The following is a 19,735-nucleotide window of genomic DNA, read 5'->3' as shown; positions in this document are numbered from 1 at the left end:
TTGGCTGGAATTTAAATCAGAATGTTACCTCTTAAAGTCTACACGAGTCTAGAGGCATCATTCAAGATGATCTCACCACCCCAATATAATATATCACGTGATTTCACAAGTCAATCCGGTTTAACATCAAACAATGCTTAGTCAGAGGACATTTCAACTGCAGTCAAAAGGATGAGCTTTTGTATATTGATGTGTGTGCGTAATACGCTGATCTGGGATTTCAATGGTAGTGGGCTGGTATTTTAGTACAGTATGAAAGAATAAAACTGTATTTCCAATATCTGAATGTTTAAAGTAACATACAGCAAGTTTCCTGCTCACTGAACTTAAACTTTAGTGTTTATAAAGGCCTACATTAAATTAAACATTGTTAAAACATGTAAAAGGTCAGTGGGATGTTATAAGGCATTTTCTGGACTACAGTTAAAAAATATTTCCATTTGTATTATTGTTATGACATCTGGGTACAAAAAAAAGCTTTGGATGCCACACTTTTGTCATAACATATATAGCAAAAGATTAAAAGAAATTGAAGTATTGATTATTTAAAAAAAAATGCTTTGAACGGAAACTGAATTTGGTCAGTGGTTAGGAAGAAGCCTATCTGAATGTTTAAATTTCATTTTAAACAAAGGCTGCATTTTATTAATCCACGATCTAGTTCTGTTTCTCGTGCACAATGCCGTTGCTCACGCTGCTGAAGTCTTTATGAAACCCATTCTTCAGTTCAACACTGGCTTTAGTTCCGTTTGCATCAGTTTTTGATGTCCTCGCCTTGTAAGTCTAAAAGAGAGAATAAAAACAAGCCTGTATTGTTTTATACGTATTGGGTCATAATATGTATCTCACATAATTTTATTCTCCCCAGAAGCCGTAACCTCTTATAGAAATGCCCCCAGATTTCTCTGAGTGGACAGAAAAAAGGTACAGATGTACATCTTTACTGCAGTTGCACCAAATAGCCCTTCGGTGCACCAGATCCCATGAGACTGCTAACCTCTGGCATCTTTTTCTGCACACAATATATCTGTGTGCGACTAAGGGGTCTATTTACTAAGCAGTGTTAGGAGAAGTGAAAAGTGATAAGGTGCCAGCCAATCGGCTCCCAATTGTGATTTTTCAAACACAGCCTGTGAGATGGCAGTTAGGAGCTGATTGGCTGGCACCTTATCACTCTTCACTTTTCACTTCTCCTAACACTGCTTAGTAACTAGACCCCTAAGTCTCTGAATTGGCATGTGAAGTGCTATGATGCAGCAGCCGCAGCTTCTTTCCATGCCAAGTTCTGTTTACAGACATAGAGGGGTATTCAATATGAAACGCTAACTTCACTGTCAAAGTTAACGTTTCATATCGGAGTTTTTACCTGCGTTAAAGTATCGGGCGCGCGCCCGCTTATCCCCGTATTCAATATAAAATTAACGAAAACGGGAGCCTCCGAAGTTGGATTTGCGTAAAGTTGCGAACTTTTCCTTAAAAAAATTGTAAGACCCCCCTAAAGTTGTAAAAACATGGGGGTACCCATAGTGATCCCCCGTTTTAGCCTTTAAATGAAAGTCGGGGCTTTAAATAGCCGCAGCAGGTGTTTTTTTTCCCGACATTGAAGAAGTGTTGCAGAAGAGCACTTAGGTTTTTTTTTGTTTTGTTTTTTTAAGTGATCCCATCAAATTTGGGGTACATGAAAATGGGTACTAGCATATTTTGATGTCCCTAAAGTAAGTTTTTAAAAATTCTGCATTTGTGCACCTGCCGCTATAATTCTATTCTAGAATACACCTGCCACATACTTGCAGAATAGCCCTGAACCTATTTCCCTATTGTTAATCATTTTTTTCCCTTTTTTTTTTTTTTTCACCCCAGTTTTTAAAATAATTTTTTGGGGTGTCCCTATTTTTTTAAAAAACTTTTTTTGACACAGTTCTTTTTTAAATGTCATTCCCAGGGGTGCAGGCTATTTTTTTTAAGCCTGCAGCCCTAAACCCCAATTCTGCACTTTTTTTCGACACCTATTCAATGGTGAAAATTTATCACCGTTTTTGATCAAAGACTTTTCAAAACTGCGATAAGTCTTTGAAATTGAATACGGTGTAAACGTAAAACCTGCGATAATGACGTCATACCTCCGATATTAATGCAAAAACTATGTCCTCGCTCCCATATTGAATACCCCTGTTAGAGTCACACACAGATATATACTGTACAAGTGTCGCATATGAAACTAATCAGCACAGTCTCCTTGTGCGTCCCAGTCACATCGCATTGCGACTTAGACACATTTTTGGCTTTTTACACCCCACGCTAGCAGAGTTACACGGGACCTGGTGGCTCACTAACGCCAGGCAAGTTGAACTGCATGGCGTATGGGGATAGATGTAGGAGTGGGCAATAAGCGGCTCTCCAGCTGTTCTTGAACTACAAAATCTCAGCATGCCTTGCAACAGTTTTAGCATGGCCAAAGAGCAAAACTGTGGCAGGGCATACTGGGATGTGTAGTTCTGCAATGGCTGGGGGACCGCTGACTGCCCACCCCTAAGTGGGAGGACACATTTGTAGTGTCCAAAATTAAACACTTCTCCAGAACAGAGTTAATTACATTTTATTCTATCTTATACTGGGAGCTTTTGACAATTTAATTCTGACTTTTGTCTTAAAGAGGACCTGTCTACAGTGAAGGCATCCATTTTGTGGGCTAAATAGTTTTTATTTTGAATGGAGGATATAGTTTCATTAGTAACAAGTACATCATGAATATTTGAATACTCCAAAATAAGTTATGTAACCGGAGCCTAGTAAATTGATATAAGCTGCTTTCCGGCTCAGCCTGCAAAATGGATGCCCCACTCTACATAAGGTGACAGGTCTGATTTAAAGAGCATAGTTCAGAGTTTCCCAAACGCCACCATTACAGCCCAGGTTTTAAGGCTATCCATCCAAAAACACATTTACTATCATTCGCACCAATCTACAGAGTACAGGTACGATTGGGAACATCCAGGAGGCATTTTCCAGAAATGCTTTGTGAAACCGTATGGCCACCAAACAGCCTACACTGTCCCTAAAGTGATCTTTCTGATCACCCATTATGTCTTGCACAAAGGCAATATATAAATTTATACCACCACTCTGGGCCAACTTGGCCAGGATGCTCACTCACCATACCTTTTAACTGATCATTTGCCCGCAAACCGCTATTTGGACACTTTATCTGCACGTCCAAAAGCACAATGACTGGCTGCTGTCGGTCAAACTGCCAAAAGCATGCCAAATGATGGGTCCAAAGTTATATATATATATATATATATATTTATACACACTGTATATATATACTGTATATAATGTGTATTTACTGGCCTTTTTTTACCATAATAAATAGCTGTATTTATTGTGGCCATTTTACATTTATCAAATCCATGTTCTCTATTTAAAGTGTATACTATTTTGGATGTACATACTGTATATTAACAAAAAATGTGTTTTGTGAAAGTTTTTGTTTTATTTTTTATTAAAATTCATCTGTGTTTACAAGTTCTGACAGAGGCTGCAAACCAACAGTTTTACATTTTAACATGTTCTTTGATACTAGGATCAGTGGGAGAAGAGAAGATCTGGGTCTTACCAGACCCAAATTACATCTTCCATGCAAAAGTCCCTGGTAATGGCATAGAGAGTTTCTCACCTGTCACAGAGGTAACAATGTGAGAATAGAGAGATGACACTAATATTTTCATTGCATTAACATTGCTTTAATGATCCCATTATATGAGTAATTAGAAAATGAGTCATTAGGATAACTTACCTTTAGATAAAAGTTTACAAATAATATGACCAATGTAGTCATATACGAGGACTGAAATATCAGACAGCCTAAAGGAAACCCACAGGGCTTAACTGCTGCACTTAGTGTGTGTGAGATGGTGAGCAGGAACTGGATCTGGAATAGCAAAGAAAACGTTTTAATGACAACATGAACTTTATGCTCTAACAGAAAAAACTATAAAATGTAACATGCGATTTATGTGTAAAGCTGGCCACACACACAGCGATATTTTACCAGATCTGGCCGATTCCGACACATTGGAACGACAGATCGTGTAAAATGTGGTCATTGCGATGCGCGTCCCCGCTGGTTGCACATCGCATCGTCAGATCTGCCATGCTGTAGGGCAGATCTGACAATCTAGGAGGCCATGCAATGTAAAAGTCTGGATGCAGGAAAATATCATATGAAGACTGGACACCAAATTGTGTGCAGATCGTGTGCAGAGCTGCTGGGGAGAGTTTCAAGGGAAATCGAACACATTGACTGATCATGTGCAGATTGCCATGTGTGTGGCCAGCTTCCCACCATGGGTAATGTTCTGGAGACCTATTCACTGAGAAGATCCACCATAAGCATCGTACCTGGAAATAAGGCCTAACATCACTCATTTGCTTACACCTCCAGGGATGCGAGCACGAATGAGCAAAGATCAGCCTGATTTCCAGGCAACCTTCTGAATCGCCCCTTAGACTAATTGTCCGCACTGGGCAGCAGTGACCACAATTATAATTTCAAAATGAAATTTGGTGTTTATAGTAGAAACTAAATAATAAGAGGAGGTACAACCCAATCAACACGGACAATAGAGACAGCAAAGCTATTTAATAAAGGAAGAAAACCCTATTTGTAGCAAAAACGTGTTTTGCCAGCAATAGGGCATATATATATATATATATATATATATATGGCCGTCACCGAGCACCAATTATCATGTCGGCAATGATTAATCTCTCGGTATGAACGACAGATGCAATAACTGCTGCTAAGTTCTTACTTAGGGAAAATTGACAATCCCAAAAATGAGTATTCTAAACCAAAATAAATATATATTGAAGCGCTAAGCATCACAGTAGTTTGTTACTAAAATAAGTCACTAGAAAAATACAAATAATATTCACAAAAATGTATATAAAAAAATATATGTATAAAATAGATAGCATAATTCTATTTACTAAAGCCAGCATGAGAAATTCACTTAGAATTGACACCAATGTATAATACATTAAAGCTGGGCAGCATGATCTTTTTATGCGTTGTCTTTGATGGGTCACTTCTGCTAGTATGTCTGTTGTACTATGACACATACATTTACTCACACCCTAAAGAGCAGTCAGGTTTTTTTCTTCCCCCTTCCCTGTTTTTTCTTTTTATGTTTTTTTTTTTTTTCCCCTTTTCTTACTGTTTACTTATATTGTGTTAATTAAAATGACTTTATCGTTATCAAGCTCACTTTAATGCCCCAGTACCATGCTTTTGATATTATTCTGTTTACTTTTCTGGATTTATGTCATTCTATAATTCTACTGTGTTATTGTTACTGCTTGATGGGCACCAGGGGCAAAATGTAATAGGGTCCGAGTTTGTAAGATGTGTGAGTATAGAGCTATATTGCCACATTTTTAGAACTCACATGTTTCTCACACCCCCGAAACTCGCAACTCACAATGGCAAAACATGCATCCAGATGTGAGCATGCTTTTTATTTTTATCTATAATATGTATTCAATTTGTTCAGTGAATAGTTAAAATACTTTAGCACAACAGTGCCCTTATACAAATATACCCGTACAAATATAAAGAATGTTCTGCTGTGAGTACTATTCAATAAAGCAATTCTAAGAGCAACAAGTATGCAGAGATTCTTTACAATAACACTAAGCCATGCAATTTTCCTTAACAGTCGCAGACCAGGACATATGTCATAGAACTCTGTCAGTTAATCACAACTTATTTCTACAAAAATACAGCTTAGTACGGCATATGTAGCAAACTTGGAATAATTACTTGTAAAACATCCAATACATGAAATCTATACCAGTCGCAGCTCAGAGAAAATAATCACAGTATGAACCCAAAGATGAAATAAGAAAATGTTCTATTGCTGGTAGTTATTAATTGCATCTTAGAAGGTTGTCTAGAACACAGTGCTCAACAATGTAGTATATCATGATGTTGTATTAACAAGTACAAGGGAATCCTGGTGGTAGCCACCTTAGTTATGGAGGCATAGGTGAAACCAGGCAGTGGTCTGGGGGTGCACTGGACCACCCATTAACTCTGTTCCGCCATATTTAATGAAGGCAGCAGTGCCTATTTGATGCCGACCGACAGCTGCAGCTGGGCATGGTGAAACAGCACCAGCGTATTTCAAACATGTCACCGGCCACGAGCCAATCACAGCTTGTGGAACGGCAGCCAATCAGGAGCGGCTGCTCCTGATTAGCTGCCGTTTTGCAAGCTGTGATTGGCTTGCGGCAGGCGCCATGTTTGAAATGCCACCAGCGCTGTTTCACCGTGCATGGCTTGCTGCCAATGCAAGCTGCCAGCCGCCAGGATCCATGCACAATCCGGGCTGAGTGTACTGTGGTAAACCCACAGCTCAGTAGTTAAACAAGGGGTCCATCCCAGGTCTGGGGAGCCAGGTCCGGCTATGCACAGGCAGTAGCTTGGTGCAGACTGGAATGACTGCATGGCTCTGAAATATCAGTTGAGCTAACTGCTTGCAACAACAAAACACAAACATTAATGGCCAGCAGCAAGAGTGCAAAGGGAAGGAGCCACTCATTGGGCTGCATAATTACACAGCAAACGCTATCCCCAGCAGTGAGTGCAATCAGAGGGGGCTGAACAATTACACAACACACAGTGTAAAGAGAGAGGGAGCCAAACACTGAGCTGCACGAGTGCACAATACACGGGGAACCCTTCCTCTCACTGTAAGGCAAGTTACACCATAACACACATCCCTTCCTCGTCCTGTCATCTTCCTTCACTATAATGTATTGTCTACTAGTATAAGTTTTGTAGATCTGATCGGAATCTAACTGAACTCACCTAATACACTTAAAAGTAAAGAATCTGATGTAAAAAAAGTGCTTAGTCAGGACCTGGAGAGACACATCTTAAAACCACACCCTTTTTTTGCCTCTACGCCGTAGTTCCCTTTTTGCTAACAGCCCCCTGCAACTCTAGAATATATATACATAATATGCTATAACTGGGACCACCCATTACCAGGTCTCTAGTTTTGCCTATGTATGGAGGATGCTATTTACTGAGAATATTATGGAGATAATGAGTCTGTAATATGAGGGTATTTGTCATAAAGAGTTCTGCTAATTATGGTGGAACACAGTATCGGACTGGGGCATAAAGGGCCTGCCAGGGGAATGCAGTGACAGGGCCCCATGTGTAAGGGGTGTACTGTAGCCATCCAGCAGAGGTGGTGTGGCCAGCCACCTCAGTAGCTTGGCTAACCATTAAGGCAAATCTTGATGTAGTTTCTATAGAAGCAATCCTATACCTGATGTTTATCAGTGGTCCTGCTACACAAGGTAACTGACCCTCTAATTGAGTAACAATGTACAGTTCAGTGCACAGTCTGGTGCATGACATCTAGAGAAGGGGTCCTTCAGGCATAGACCCACCAGGGATTTCTCCTGTGGCCCAGTCTGACCCTGGTGGAACAAATATTGTGACAGCAATCTCAAAAATGGGCGTTAATATCCTCTACCAAGAAGTGTAGGGCACCACAGTTTTCACACATTGCATGTGCACAGGACCCAAAGAGTAGTATTGTGGAGAATATTTAATGTCCGATGCAAGCGGCGTGTCAGTTGATCTTCTTATAAGTTGGTTGTGAGGATAATCTTGACTGTAATTTTTTTGAACTGCGCACTCTGGGCAACCTGTAAGGGTTCCGCCACATGGACGTCCTCGAGGTCAGCCTCTAGGCATGTTTTGGTGTAACAATGCAAGGTGAAGTGAATAGTGAAATAGCACAGCAGTCGGTGATTGAGGTCCCCGCAAGACGCGCTGATATATGTGGCTGCAAATAACTCAGTTTCCAGATCACCCAGCAGGTGCACAGGGAGAGTTCACTAATAGTCACATTGATGATGTATTACAAATGGTAGACGGAGGTTTTGCCAAATAACTCCGTAACAAAGCAACTCCTTACAATGCCAATATCTTTCTGCAAATGTACAGACCAGGACCCTGCTCAGACAACATCATCATAGAATTATGTCTCATAAAAGAAGTCCGCCTGCTATTAATAGATAATCTACTTTCTTATGTAAGTTTGTAAAATAAAAATAACAGTACTGTTGGTAGCTGGCCTTGTAATGCACAACTCCAGGTAATGAACCAAGGCTCTCTTGTAGCAATACTGATGCGTTTCCCTGGACATTAACTCCAGTTTCATCAGAAAATTGCTGTTATAATCTGTAGAAGTTGACTTTGAAATTGATTTATTGAACATTACTCATTATGGAACATTATTTATATTTGTATGGACATAACTGTATAATGGTGCTGTTGTACTAAAGTATTTTATTTAGTCTCTGAACAAATTTAACACACACACACACACAGATGTGTCATCACACATCCATCTTCAATAGGTCAAGCAGCACGACTTGCCTGGTGTGAGTGAGCCACCAGATCCGTGCTACCCAGCAGACTGTGCTGATAAACTTGATAAGCGACACTTGTATATCTGTGTGCACCTGAGTTTGTATATGAGCCACAATGGAACATGGAATGAAAAAAGCTGCGGCCACTCCATTGTAGTACTTTGAGTGCAACTGAGTCTCTGAATCTGTTTACAGATATAATGTTGCATATCAAATTACTCAACAGATTCTGCTGGTGTGCGTCCTAGTCGCTTCGCATTGCAACTTGCAGTGCATCTGGAAAGTATTCACAACGCTTCACATTTTCCACATTTTATTATGGTACAGCCTTATTCCAAAATAGAATAAATTCATTTTTGTTCTCAAAATTCTACACACAATACCCCATAATGACAACTTGTAAATAGCTTTTTTTCGATTTGTGCAAATTTAATTAAAAAAACTAATAAATCGCATGTACATAAGTATTCACAACCTTTGCTCAATGCTTTGTTGATGCACCTTTGGCAGCAATTACATCCTCAAGTCTTTTTGAATATGATGCCACAAGCTTGGCACACCTATCTTTGGGCAGTTTCGCCCATTCCTCGGTCGGTGCACAGCTATTGTCAGATCTCTCCAGAGATGTTCAATTGGATTCAAGTCTGGGCTCTGGCTGGGCCACTCAAGTACATTCACAGAGTTGTCCTGAAGCCACTCCTTTGATATCTTGGTTGTGTGCTTAGGGTTGTTGTCCTGCTGAAAGATGAACAGTCGCCCCAGTCTAAGGTCAAGAGCGCTCTGCAACAGGTTTTCATCCAGGATGTCTCTGTACATTGCTGCATTCATCTTTCAGTCTATCCTGACTAGTCTTCCAATTTCTGCCGCTGAAAAACATCCATACAGCTTGATGCTGCCACCACCATGCTTCACTGTAGAGGTGGTATTGGCCTGGTGATGAGCGGTGCCTGGTTTCCTCCAAACATAACACCTGGCATTCACGCCAAAGAGATCAATCTTTGTCTCATGGTCTGAGAGTCCTTCAGGTGCATTTTGGCAAACTCCAGACAGGCTGCCATGTGCTTTTTACTAAGGAGTGGCTTCCGTCTGGCCACTCTACCATACAGGCCTGATTGGTGGATTGCTGCAGAGACGGTTGTCCTTCTGGAAGGTTCTCTCTCCAGAGAGGAATACTGTAGCTCTGACTGAGTCACCATCAGGTTCTTGGTCACCTCTCTTAGGGCCCGTCTCCCCCGATCGCTCAGTTTAGACGGCCGGCCAACTATAGGAAGAGTCCTGGTGGTTCCGAACTTCTTCCATTTATGGATGTGAGGCCACTGTGCTCATTGGGACCTTTAAAGCAGCAGATATTTTTCTGTTCCCATTCCCAGATTTGTGCCTCGAGACAATCCTGTCTCGGAGGTCTACAGACAATTCCTTAGACTTCTTGCTTGGTTTGTGCTCTGACATGCACTGTCAAGTGTGGGACCTTATATAGACAGGTGTATGCCTTTCAAAATCATGTCCAATCAACTGAATTTACCACAGGTGGACTCCAGTTAAGCTGTAGGTACATCTCAAGGATGATCAGTGGAAACAGGATGCACCTGAGCTCAATTTTGAGCTTCATGGCAAAGGCTGTGAATACTTATGTACATGTGATTTCTTAGTGTTTTTTTTTTTTTTTTTATTAAATTTGCAAAAATCTCAAACTTTTTATACGTTGTCATTATGGGGTATTGTGTATAGAATTTTGAGGACAAAAATGAATTTATTCCATTTTGGAATAAAGCTGTAACATAACAAAATGTGGAAAAAGTGAATCGTTGTGAATACTTTCTGGATGCAGTGTAGGTGCATTTTCAGCGTAAAAACGGAATAAAGGCGTCCAGCGGTAGCAGTCCCACAGGACCTGTTGTGCAGGAAGGGGCTTTTTAGCGCGACTTCAGTAAGGATGTATAATGACACATCTGTGTGTATATAAACTAGCTAGCGACCCGTCCAGGCTTCGCATGGGAGCATTTTCACCTCACCACAGCTCCCTGCATCTCATAACAACCTACAGCATGTCACCACATTCCCCTGCATCTCACCACAGCCCCCTGAATCTCATAACAGCCTCCTGCTTCTCACGTCTGCCCCCTGCATTTCACCACAGCATCCTATATTTCACCACAGCCCCTTGCATCTCACCACAATCCCCTGCTTCTTACTCCTGCCCCTGTATCTCACCAGTGTCACCACAACCCCCCTGCTGCTGCCCTGCAGCTGGCTGGGGCCCAGCCACTGGGAAGTGCTAAGAAGGGCAGGAGGATCATGGCTAAGAGATTTGTATTGTAGCTACCACAAGCATTATCAGCATGTTCCTGGGCTATTTCCGCAGCCTCCATGCACAAACCGCCCCCCCCATCCCCACCCTGGCTGCCGAACATGGCGATGAGCAAATGTCCTCTTTGCACAATGTACCCTGTATTTCCTATGCTTCTTGTAAAGCTTCCTCGCCACAGTGGGCATGTGGCTAAACAGGAACATCACACTGGAGAGGGAGCACTTCATGGTGGAGTGGTGGAAGCAGTCCAACTGCAGGTTCAGCGTAGGGATGGACATCAGAATCCGATGGTTACTAACCATCAATGTTTTTGTTCCGATGGTAGTTTTTACCATTTGATGGTGTTCCGATGGTTGAGTTTAAAAAAAAACAAAATCCTGATAGAAATGCCTCCCCTGGCTCCTTACCGACTCCTGTGTCTGCATCAGGGTAACTTCATGGGTTTATTGGAAGCCTGTCTCTCACTCTCTGTCTGCCTCAGAAGTGACTCTGCTCCATTCCTGCCTCCCTCCCCTCTCTAGACTGCTGCTAAGCCAGTGGGTACATTGCTATCTCTGATTGGCTCTCATTTCATCAGAGAATCAATCAGAATGCAGCCCTCGGCCCTGCAGCATCAGCAGTCAGTCACTCACACAGCACAAGAATTTTTTCTCTGACTTCATTCGAAGCATCAGTTCCAGGTGCTCTCTTGCTGTTTAAGCACCCTGACCAGCTCATATAAAGCAGCTTGGTGCAAGATTTTTTCTGTCACTTGCTTCACTAAAATTGCTTGGCCCCCTTTTGTTATAGATGAATGGTTCATACACCTAAACCATTCTCTACCAATGGCATATAGAATAATGAAAAACCCCAGCAAAATCCATCCAGAAGTGGTTCAATAGATTAGCCTGAACGAACATCTCTCTCTCTCTCTCTCTCTCGTTTAGATTGATTCATACTGTATATGCAATATCTACATTGAGCTATGCAATTTGTTTTTGTCATAATTCACTTAAAAAAAGTCAAGAATTCTACATATTATATAAAGTAATTACGGGTTTGGCAACTGAAAGTTTTTAACCTACCAGTTGTGCCTGAGTGAGGTACTTCTTCCACCAGAGGTACTTGTGCATGGATGGAATAACAGACAGGCCATAGTAGGAGTACATGAGAACGTGGATAAAACTGTTCAGTGTAGGTCCAAAAAAACCTGTAATTGGTATCAAGATTAATAACAATACATTATACACCAACATTGCAAAAGTACAATATTATACCGTATTGTTTTTATCTTCTATATTTAGAAGTTGTTGAAATTGAGATGGTAAGCTAGGGCTGCTATGTGAAGGTTCTTACACTATTTCCTATATTATAGTGTGTATTGGTTGAAAGCAATTTAAGATGTGTGATAATATTCTATAGAATTGAAAGTATAGTTACTGGATATGGTGGAAAGTGTGGTCAACATATGACAACTGACACATGTCACCTGGATACTGTAATGGCAGAACAGCTGGATCTGGTAGGATGTGGTGTTGCACACGTGTCACCACACTTATCCTGCTTATCTATCCTATGGATGAATGACCAAATTAGCCAGTATGTGGCCAATCTAAATAAGTGTAGACAACAAACCAACGATCGGAATCTTAGCGCTAATTGAAAAAATATTATGAAGCAAGCAACAAATAATATTAACTAATGAATGACGTTTTTCGTGAATATACTTTCTAATTTAAGCAGCAGATAAAAACAATGCACACTAAAATACACCTGGCAACCAGGTGTACCGGGGTTAACACAATGAACTAGAATATCTGCGCTAATAAAATAAATAGAGAGAGATAACAAATAGGATTGATACAAGCAGATCACCACAACGACAAGTATTACAGTATAAAAATTAATAATTTTTACTATAATTACAATTTGACTGGTCAATATAGAAACACTAAATAAAAATAATCACATACAATTACTGATAGCAATCCTTATAAGCTGTTGGTCTGGGTGAGTGGGAAAGGGGATAGCCAGTCCCTTAACGCGTTTCGCTGTGTTAAGCCACAGCTTTATCAAGCCGTTATTTGTTCATTCCATCCCATATCTATGGAAGATTGACGCTGCAAGACCATCATACCTCTCACCATCTATACCACCAGCCGATTGGATTTGGGATTTATATTGTGACGACCAAGGAGTTGTCCATACACCTTGCCAGCTGAGGTACCAAGTGCCCACTGGGCCGGAAATACAGGCTGCGACGGCAGTAGAGGCGGCTTCACACGCCACCAGCTGACTGAATTTGTCACACGGTAATATGGCAACAAGAGACCTCATTATATCATATGTGTCTATTTGAGGAATTTTTGGATTTGAGGTATTTTGGATTGTGACATCTTGCTAGCATCGTCTAAGGACCACTATTATCTATACTGGAAGTGGCTCATGCTGACCTATATTCATTATAAGAGAACTCTCTACCAGGTCATTTATCTCAGGCTCCCTGTTATTGCCTATATATCTGGGACTTCACTTTTGTAGTGGGAAAGTGATGTTTAGCAATTCTTTTTTATTCCATTTTTATTTTGTCTATTTCAGTACATTTATATTTTTTATTGCATGTTATATTGTTGTGCATATTTATTGTATGTAGGCGTATACATTCATGTATATGTAATAAATTATTATTTGATACTTCACCCTGTTTAGTCAAGCGCAGTATATAATCCTTTTTTCTACTTGTTGATGAGGACTGACTATCCTCTTTTCTGTACAGCTGCTTGCTACAGGGTTTAGAATCTCATCCCGTGTCAGCGCCATTTGGTATTTTTACACCTCCTGCTATTTGTAGTATTTGATTCTATCATCCTCTCACCAGCACGTGAGATTCGCGGTCCCGCTGGACATCAGCCAGCAACCAGGAGTTGAGGCAGGATTGAGATGCGGCCAGACTGATACTAACAACATCTGAATAGTAAGGAGCCGCTTATACCCTGTCTCTCCGGAGCCTCCTCCGCCGCTTACAGCTCTCTATCTGCTTGACTATGATTTGTAAGTTACGCATGTGACATACATACTACGAGTGAGGACACAGGCAATCTGTGACCTTTTAACACAGCTGATCTTACCTGGTGAGATTGAAGATCATTTAATTTGATATAGATGCGGACACTATGGATCAACTTTTATGTTTTTAATATATATATTTTTTGGATCCACCTCCTCCAGCGATTTTTTTTTCCAGAATTTTTCTGATCAATATCATTATTATCAACTAGTGTGATAATAATTTGGTATTAATTAGTAATCCATTTATTATTCAGCTTATAAGGATTGCTATCAGTAATTGTATGTGATTATTTTTGTGTTTCTATATTTACCGGTCAAATTGTATTTATTATACAATTATACAATTGTATTTATTATAGTAAAAATTATTATTATTATTTATACTGTAATACTTGTCTTTGTGGTGATCTGCTTGTATCAATCCTATTTGTTATCTCTCTCTATTTATTTTATTAGTGCAGATATTCTAGTTCATTGTGTCAATCTAAATAAGTGTATTGGAGACTGATCGTGAGTGTGTATCACTGTTTTATACATTCATCTACTCCTTACTCCCCACTAGGACACCTAACACTTGGTTGCTTGCACCCTGTTCTAATGCAGCAATGTATATAAACCATGTCCTTGTCCTGCACTGTGTTGTACTGTAAGTCACTGGTTTCTTGTTCACTTAGTTATGTACTTTGTAAGGTCTGTTATTAACCCCGAGTGCCGCCTTTCTAAAGCTACATTAAACTTGTATCCTAAATTTGGAGTGTAATGTGGTAAAGCGAATTCCCGAAAATATTCTGGCAGTGGCAAAACCTACACATAGGTGATACGCAGTACAAGGCATGGCACGGCTCAGTGACGTAAAAGGGCTCAAATGCGTCCTGTGCCAGCCTGCCCCCTTAGCGCCGAACGGCTCGAGCATAACGTCATGACATCAGCCTAGCAGCACCGGCAACTGCAGTACAGACTGGAGCATCCCAAGGATAATCCGATTGGCTGTACAGGCTGCAGGGTGCCTGTCTAGAGCATCTAAAGGTCACTCTGATGGGGCTGCAGCAGTGATCCTGGCTGCACCTTGTTAGCCAGAAGCATTGGCCATGGGATAGCAATGGTGCCACTTAGAGCTCTGCGTGGCAATACCGGTCTCACACCCTTAGTTATGCCAACAGCAGTATTCAACGTACCCTTGCATTGTACTTATATAGCATTAATAACACATTTGGTGCGATTATGTGGACACATCTGTAGACATGTTGAACCACCAGGAGGGCATATAAGATACTGGAGAGTTTTTACTTCTGAAATCTTGCAGGAGTATTTTGCAGAGATATCATGACACATAGTTCCCATCTGGAATCACTGCAACCACTAAGCAAGCTATGATGGTGCTTCCACAATTGCAAAGATAAAAACCAGCAACCCTGAGCTTGGGTTTCAACCGCTGCTACTCCTATTGCTACCCCACTGATGAAGACTTACTCTGTCCACAAGGAATCCAGTTCATTACACACCACCATATATTGAACATCGTGGCATGGTGGTAAACATGGAGGAATGTGATCTGGCTGTTTTTTTTCCGCAAAACAAAAAACATTGTGTCCATGAATTCAACTGCTTTAGAAACATAGTACCACCAAAGAACTTTGGCCACCTGTAAAACAAAATTACAGAGATATGAAAAGACAGGTCAATGCCACATAACTATGCATTTGACCAATGGAGACAGTAAAATCAGCCACCACACATCACAAATACCTCAATTACATGTTTTACCTTCACTGGCTGTTTTTTGAACTTCAAAATCTATTCTTCTTGTCTTTCATCTGCCATAGCTCTCAGGTATCAGTCTAGCCCACCCTTGTCCCCTGTCTGTTGCACCATGTGGAACCCCCTTGTCTGACATTATCTGCATAGCCTGTTTAGTGCACATGAGTCTTTCTCATGAGATTACTGTGTAGTAGCATCATTGCACAGTGCTCACATCTGAACCAGCTACTACAACTGCTGGTCCATAAGTGGTCACAAGGATGAGAAACTATACTATACTATATAGTGGTGTGTTTCCTATATTGCTACACTACTAGTGAGGACTGACAAGATGTCATTACTTGAATTTTTCCACCCTCCCATTAACAAACATGCCAATCTTCTATTATACAGTAGCTGTCACGTTTTAGTGTCGCTAATATGAAGATGTCACAATCTGCAGATGACCACAGTTGTTTGCTTTCAGCTGCCCTAACAATGATTTAAATTCCATTGATTGCACCTGCTTAATAAGACTATTTCTTACCCGCACATCTGCATTTCCAGCACTATCCAGGTTCTGGCATTGTAAGTTATAGCCTCCTTCCCAAGTTGAAAGAATGAGCTATGAAAAAGAAAATCAGATTTTTGTTTTCCATTCTATGTAATATATAACCTAAAACTCTTTAAATGAATAAATACAGATTTTCATGACATAGCAATTGTTTGGTAAATATTTGAAATTATGTTGTGTCATTGGTGTTAGTTATCTCCGATGAATTAAACCAGGAATGTGAACTGAGCTTATGCTCCAGTTGTCAGAAAAGTACAGTAGGATATATACGACACAGTATTTAATGAATGAAAGAAAAAATTAAAGCGACCCAATGTTATTGCTGAACCATAATCTCAGAATAAACCATCAGTGTGATAGCACTTATACTATAAATATTAAATCTTCATGTTTACATGCTTCAGGGAGTGAAGAGTGGGGGTGGGGGGGTCGTACATTCTTTCCCATTATATTGACAAGGCTACTGAGTGATATTAAGCTCTCACTCTTGAATAGCAGCATATATAATGAGAGGGTTTGTTGTTCACAATGCAGAGTTAGATACTGGATCCCTGATACAATGACTGGGCTTCCTGTCACGCACTTATTTGTCTGCCATAGTCTCCAACATAAACTGAATCCTGATTGACTGCATATCATTACTAAGTGTAGGAGTGCCAGGAAGCAAGCACAGTGATTACAAGAGGGGGTAACAACAATGGTACTCTCTAAACACACATTTAGCAGACGCAGATAAAATAGAACTCAGCATATTAAGAATGTTTTTTTTTTTCTTTAGGGGGGGAGTGGGAGGGGTTAACATTTTAAGATACACATAACTAATATTTACACCCAAAATTACATTTGTGGTAAACTTCATGGCATCTAAAGCTACTAGAAGAAGCTGGTCCTATTGCTGGCATTCCTCCACTACTGGTTCTGCATTGGGCTATTCTTTTTTTTTTTTTAAACAATAATTTTTATTGAATTTTCAATTTTGTTTTGGTAAAGACATACAAGAAAAAAGAGAAAGGGGAAAACTATAACAAGGGGGAAATACAGGGGCAATTGTCAATCAAAATATCACATAAAGCTAAAAAATAAAAACAAAACAGAATCAGTGTATGACCTACACAAACAGTAAAAAAAAAAAAAAAAACACTCCATAACTCCTATTATACAAACCAAAATATAGAACACATCCAAACTTTGATATATCAATGTGTGGTTATTGGAAGACATGGATCCGTCTTTATAAATTCATGCCGGCTGAACCACTTAATCATTGGAGAGTTAGCAGAAGAATAGTAAGAGCAATTTATTTAAAGTTTCCATCCGGAAACTATAATTTATTTTGGACTTTATCAAAGATAGGGGGGGAGGCTTATCCTGCTTCCAAAACTGGGCAATAGCTGCCTTGGTAGCAATAAATACATGGCTAATAAAATATCTATGGTGGGTGGGAACATCATCCTGAAACATATGTAAGAGAGCAGTAGAGGGGGTCAGCGATAGCCATAAACCTGTGACCTCCAGGATCAAATCTTCCACCTCCAACCAAAGAGAGCGTATAGCAGGGCAGTTCCAAAAAATATGGAATATCTCACCTATTTGACCACATGCACGCCAACACAAATTAGATTGAGTAGGCCAAATTTTGTGTAATCTATCAGGTTTCAAATAAATGCGGTAAAGTAACTTCACATACATTTCAATATGCGAAATACATCTAGACATTTTAAATACAAAAAAGAAAAGTGTAGCCCATTCAGGCGAGTCCAGACATATATTTAGGTGATAGTCCCATTTAATAATGGCTGGTGACTTGTCCGGTTCTTCCGCTGTAAGCATAAGGGAGTACCAAAAAGATATACCTCCTTTGCGTGAAATTGAAGATATTCGTGAAAATACATGGGGAGGAATCATTTTCATTGAGCCTGCTAAATGTGGAAAGGACTGTATCCAATGTCTGACTTGAAGAAATTTATAAAAAATCTCTAGAGGGAATGGAAAAGCTAGCCTGTAATTGGGTGAAGGAAAGAAGGTTATTATTCAAACAGACGTCTCGGAGAGTACGGATACCATTGAGGTTCCAGGAGAATAGGTTTACATTTGGGATTAAAAATGATAAACCATGAATAGAGAGGTGGAGAGAGGGCAGGTTAAATTGTAAAAGGGGAAACAGGCTATCCCATGCTTTGAGAGAAGCTATTGTTGCCCTGAACATAGATTTTAAAGAGACTCTAAAATTGGTTGGAATCCAGAGTAAATCACAAAGGGGGAATTTGCCTAACATATCACTTTCTAGCCTGACCCAGGGTTTAGGGTTAAGAACATTCGACCAATCACTAAGCTGATCTGCCAAGCATGCAGATTGACAGAGTGCTAGATTGGGGTATGCCAAGCCTCCAGATGATCTAGACATCATTAAATATTTCCTAGCGAGTCTGGCTCTCTTATTATTCCAGATATATTTGTTCAGCACCGCATAAAATCTATTTAACCATGAAGAAGGGAGGGTCCTAGGTATTGACCTAAATAAGTACATAAGTTTAGGGAGAAGAGTGATCTTGACGGCCGCCATTCTGCCCATCCAGGAAACCTCATGATTCATCCAATCTTTTGTGAGGGCAATAAATTGGTTTAAAAGGGGGCCATAATTGTACTCAAGAAGCTTGTCTTCATTAGCCGACAAAGAAATACCTAAATAACGGAGAGACAGTGATTGCCAATTATAATTATATTGGGATTTAAGGGAATACAGGAGCTGGGGTGGGACATTTAGTGCTAATACCTCCGTTTTGGATGTGTTTAATTTATAATATGAGGCCGCAGAATAATCATAAAGTAATTGTTGTAAAATTGGGAGAGAGGTTTCCGGGCGCGTAACAAACAAAAGGACGTCGTCTGCAAACAGGCAAATTTTATGTTGACACTCATTTATAAGGGGACCATGAAGAAGAGGGTTGGTACGGATGTGTTCTGCTAGAGGTTCTATTGCTAAAACGAAAATTAAAGGAGATAAGGGGCAACCCTGTCTGGTGCCATTACTTATAGAGAACAACGATGACAGGAAACCGTTACAATATACTCGTGCCCCAGGTGAACTATATAGTGCAAGAATAGCGTCTAGAAACCGACCTGAAAAACCAAATTTGGATAGTACAGCCTTCATATAGCCCCAATGTAGCCTATCAAAGGCTTTTTCGGCATCTAATGAAAGTGCCAGGAGTGGGTCTGCTACTTGTGTATAATGTTCAAAGCTCTTTGCGTATTGTCTGGAGCTTGTCGGCCCAAAACAAAGCCCACCTGATCCGGGTTTATTAAGTCTGGGAGCAGTGGGTTTAATCTATTGGCGACTAATTTTGCATATAATTTAACGTCGGTATTTAGTAGGGCTATAGGCCTATAATTTTACGAATAAGTAGGGTCCTTGCCTGGTTTGAGAATGGTAATGATACGGGCCTCAAGCATTTCAGGGGGAAATGAGCCTGAGTTGGTCCCCTCTACGAAGACCTGCATCAGTGCTGGAATAAGATCTACCTGAAACTCCTTATAAAAGTTATTAGAGAAGCCATCAGGTCCAGGAGCTTTATCACGTTTCAAGGACTTGACAGCATCCCTCACTTCCC

At 40.3% G+C, this 19,735-nt stretch overlaps 1 protein-coding gene across 1 annotated transcript in view; it reads right to left on the bottom strand.

Annotated features, from left to right (window-relative positions):
- Nucleotides 1–253: 253 nt before the first annotated feature.
- Nucleotides 254–19,735, bottom strand: part of ELOVL2 (ELOVL fatty acid elongase 2) — a 139,362-nt gene continuing 119,880 nt past the window's right edge. The window contains exons 4-8 of the mRNA XM_088471766.1: nt 16,098–16,175; nt 15,284–15,455; nt 11,830–11,954; nt 3,797–3,931; nt 254–783 (exon numbers count right to left, since the gene is read on the bottom strand). Of these exons, the coding sequence (XP_088327892.1) occupies nt 658–783; nt 3,797–3,931; nt 11,830–11,954; nt 15,284–15,455; nt 16,098–16,175 (636 nt within the window). The 3' untranslated portion in view covers nt 254–657. The remainder of the gene's footprint in view (nt 784–3,796; nt 3,932–11,829; nt 11,955–15,283; nt 15,456–16,097; nt 16,176–19,735) is intronic.

This window comes from Taudactylus pleione, unplaced genomic scaffold (assembly GCF_031769625.1).
Source record: "Taudactylus pleione unplaced genomic scaffold, aTauple2 ptg000116l, whole genome shotgun sequence".
NCBI classification, from domain to species: Eukaryota; Metazoa; Chordata; class Amphibia; order Anura; family Myobatrachidae; genus Taudactylus; species Taudactylus pleione.
The sequence above is the reverse complement of the archived record's forward strand: the minus strand, read 5'-3'. Positions and strand labels throughout refer to the sequence as shown.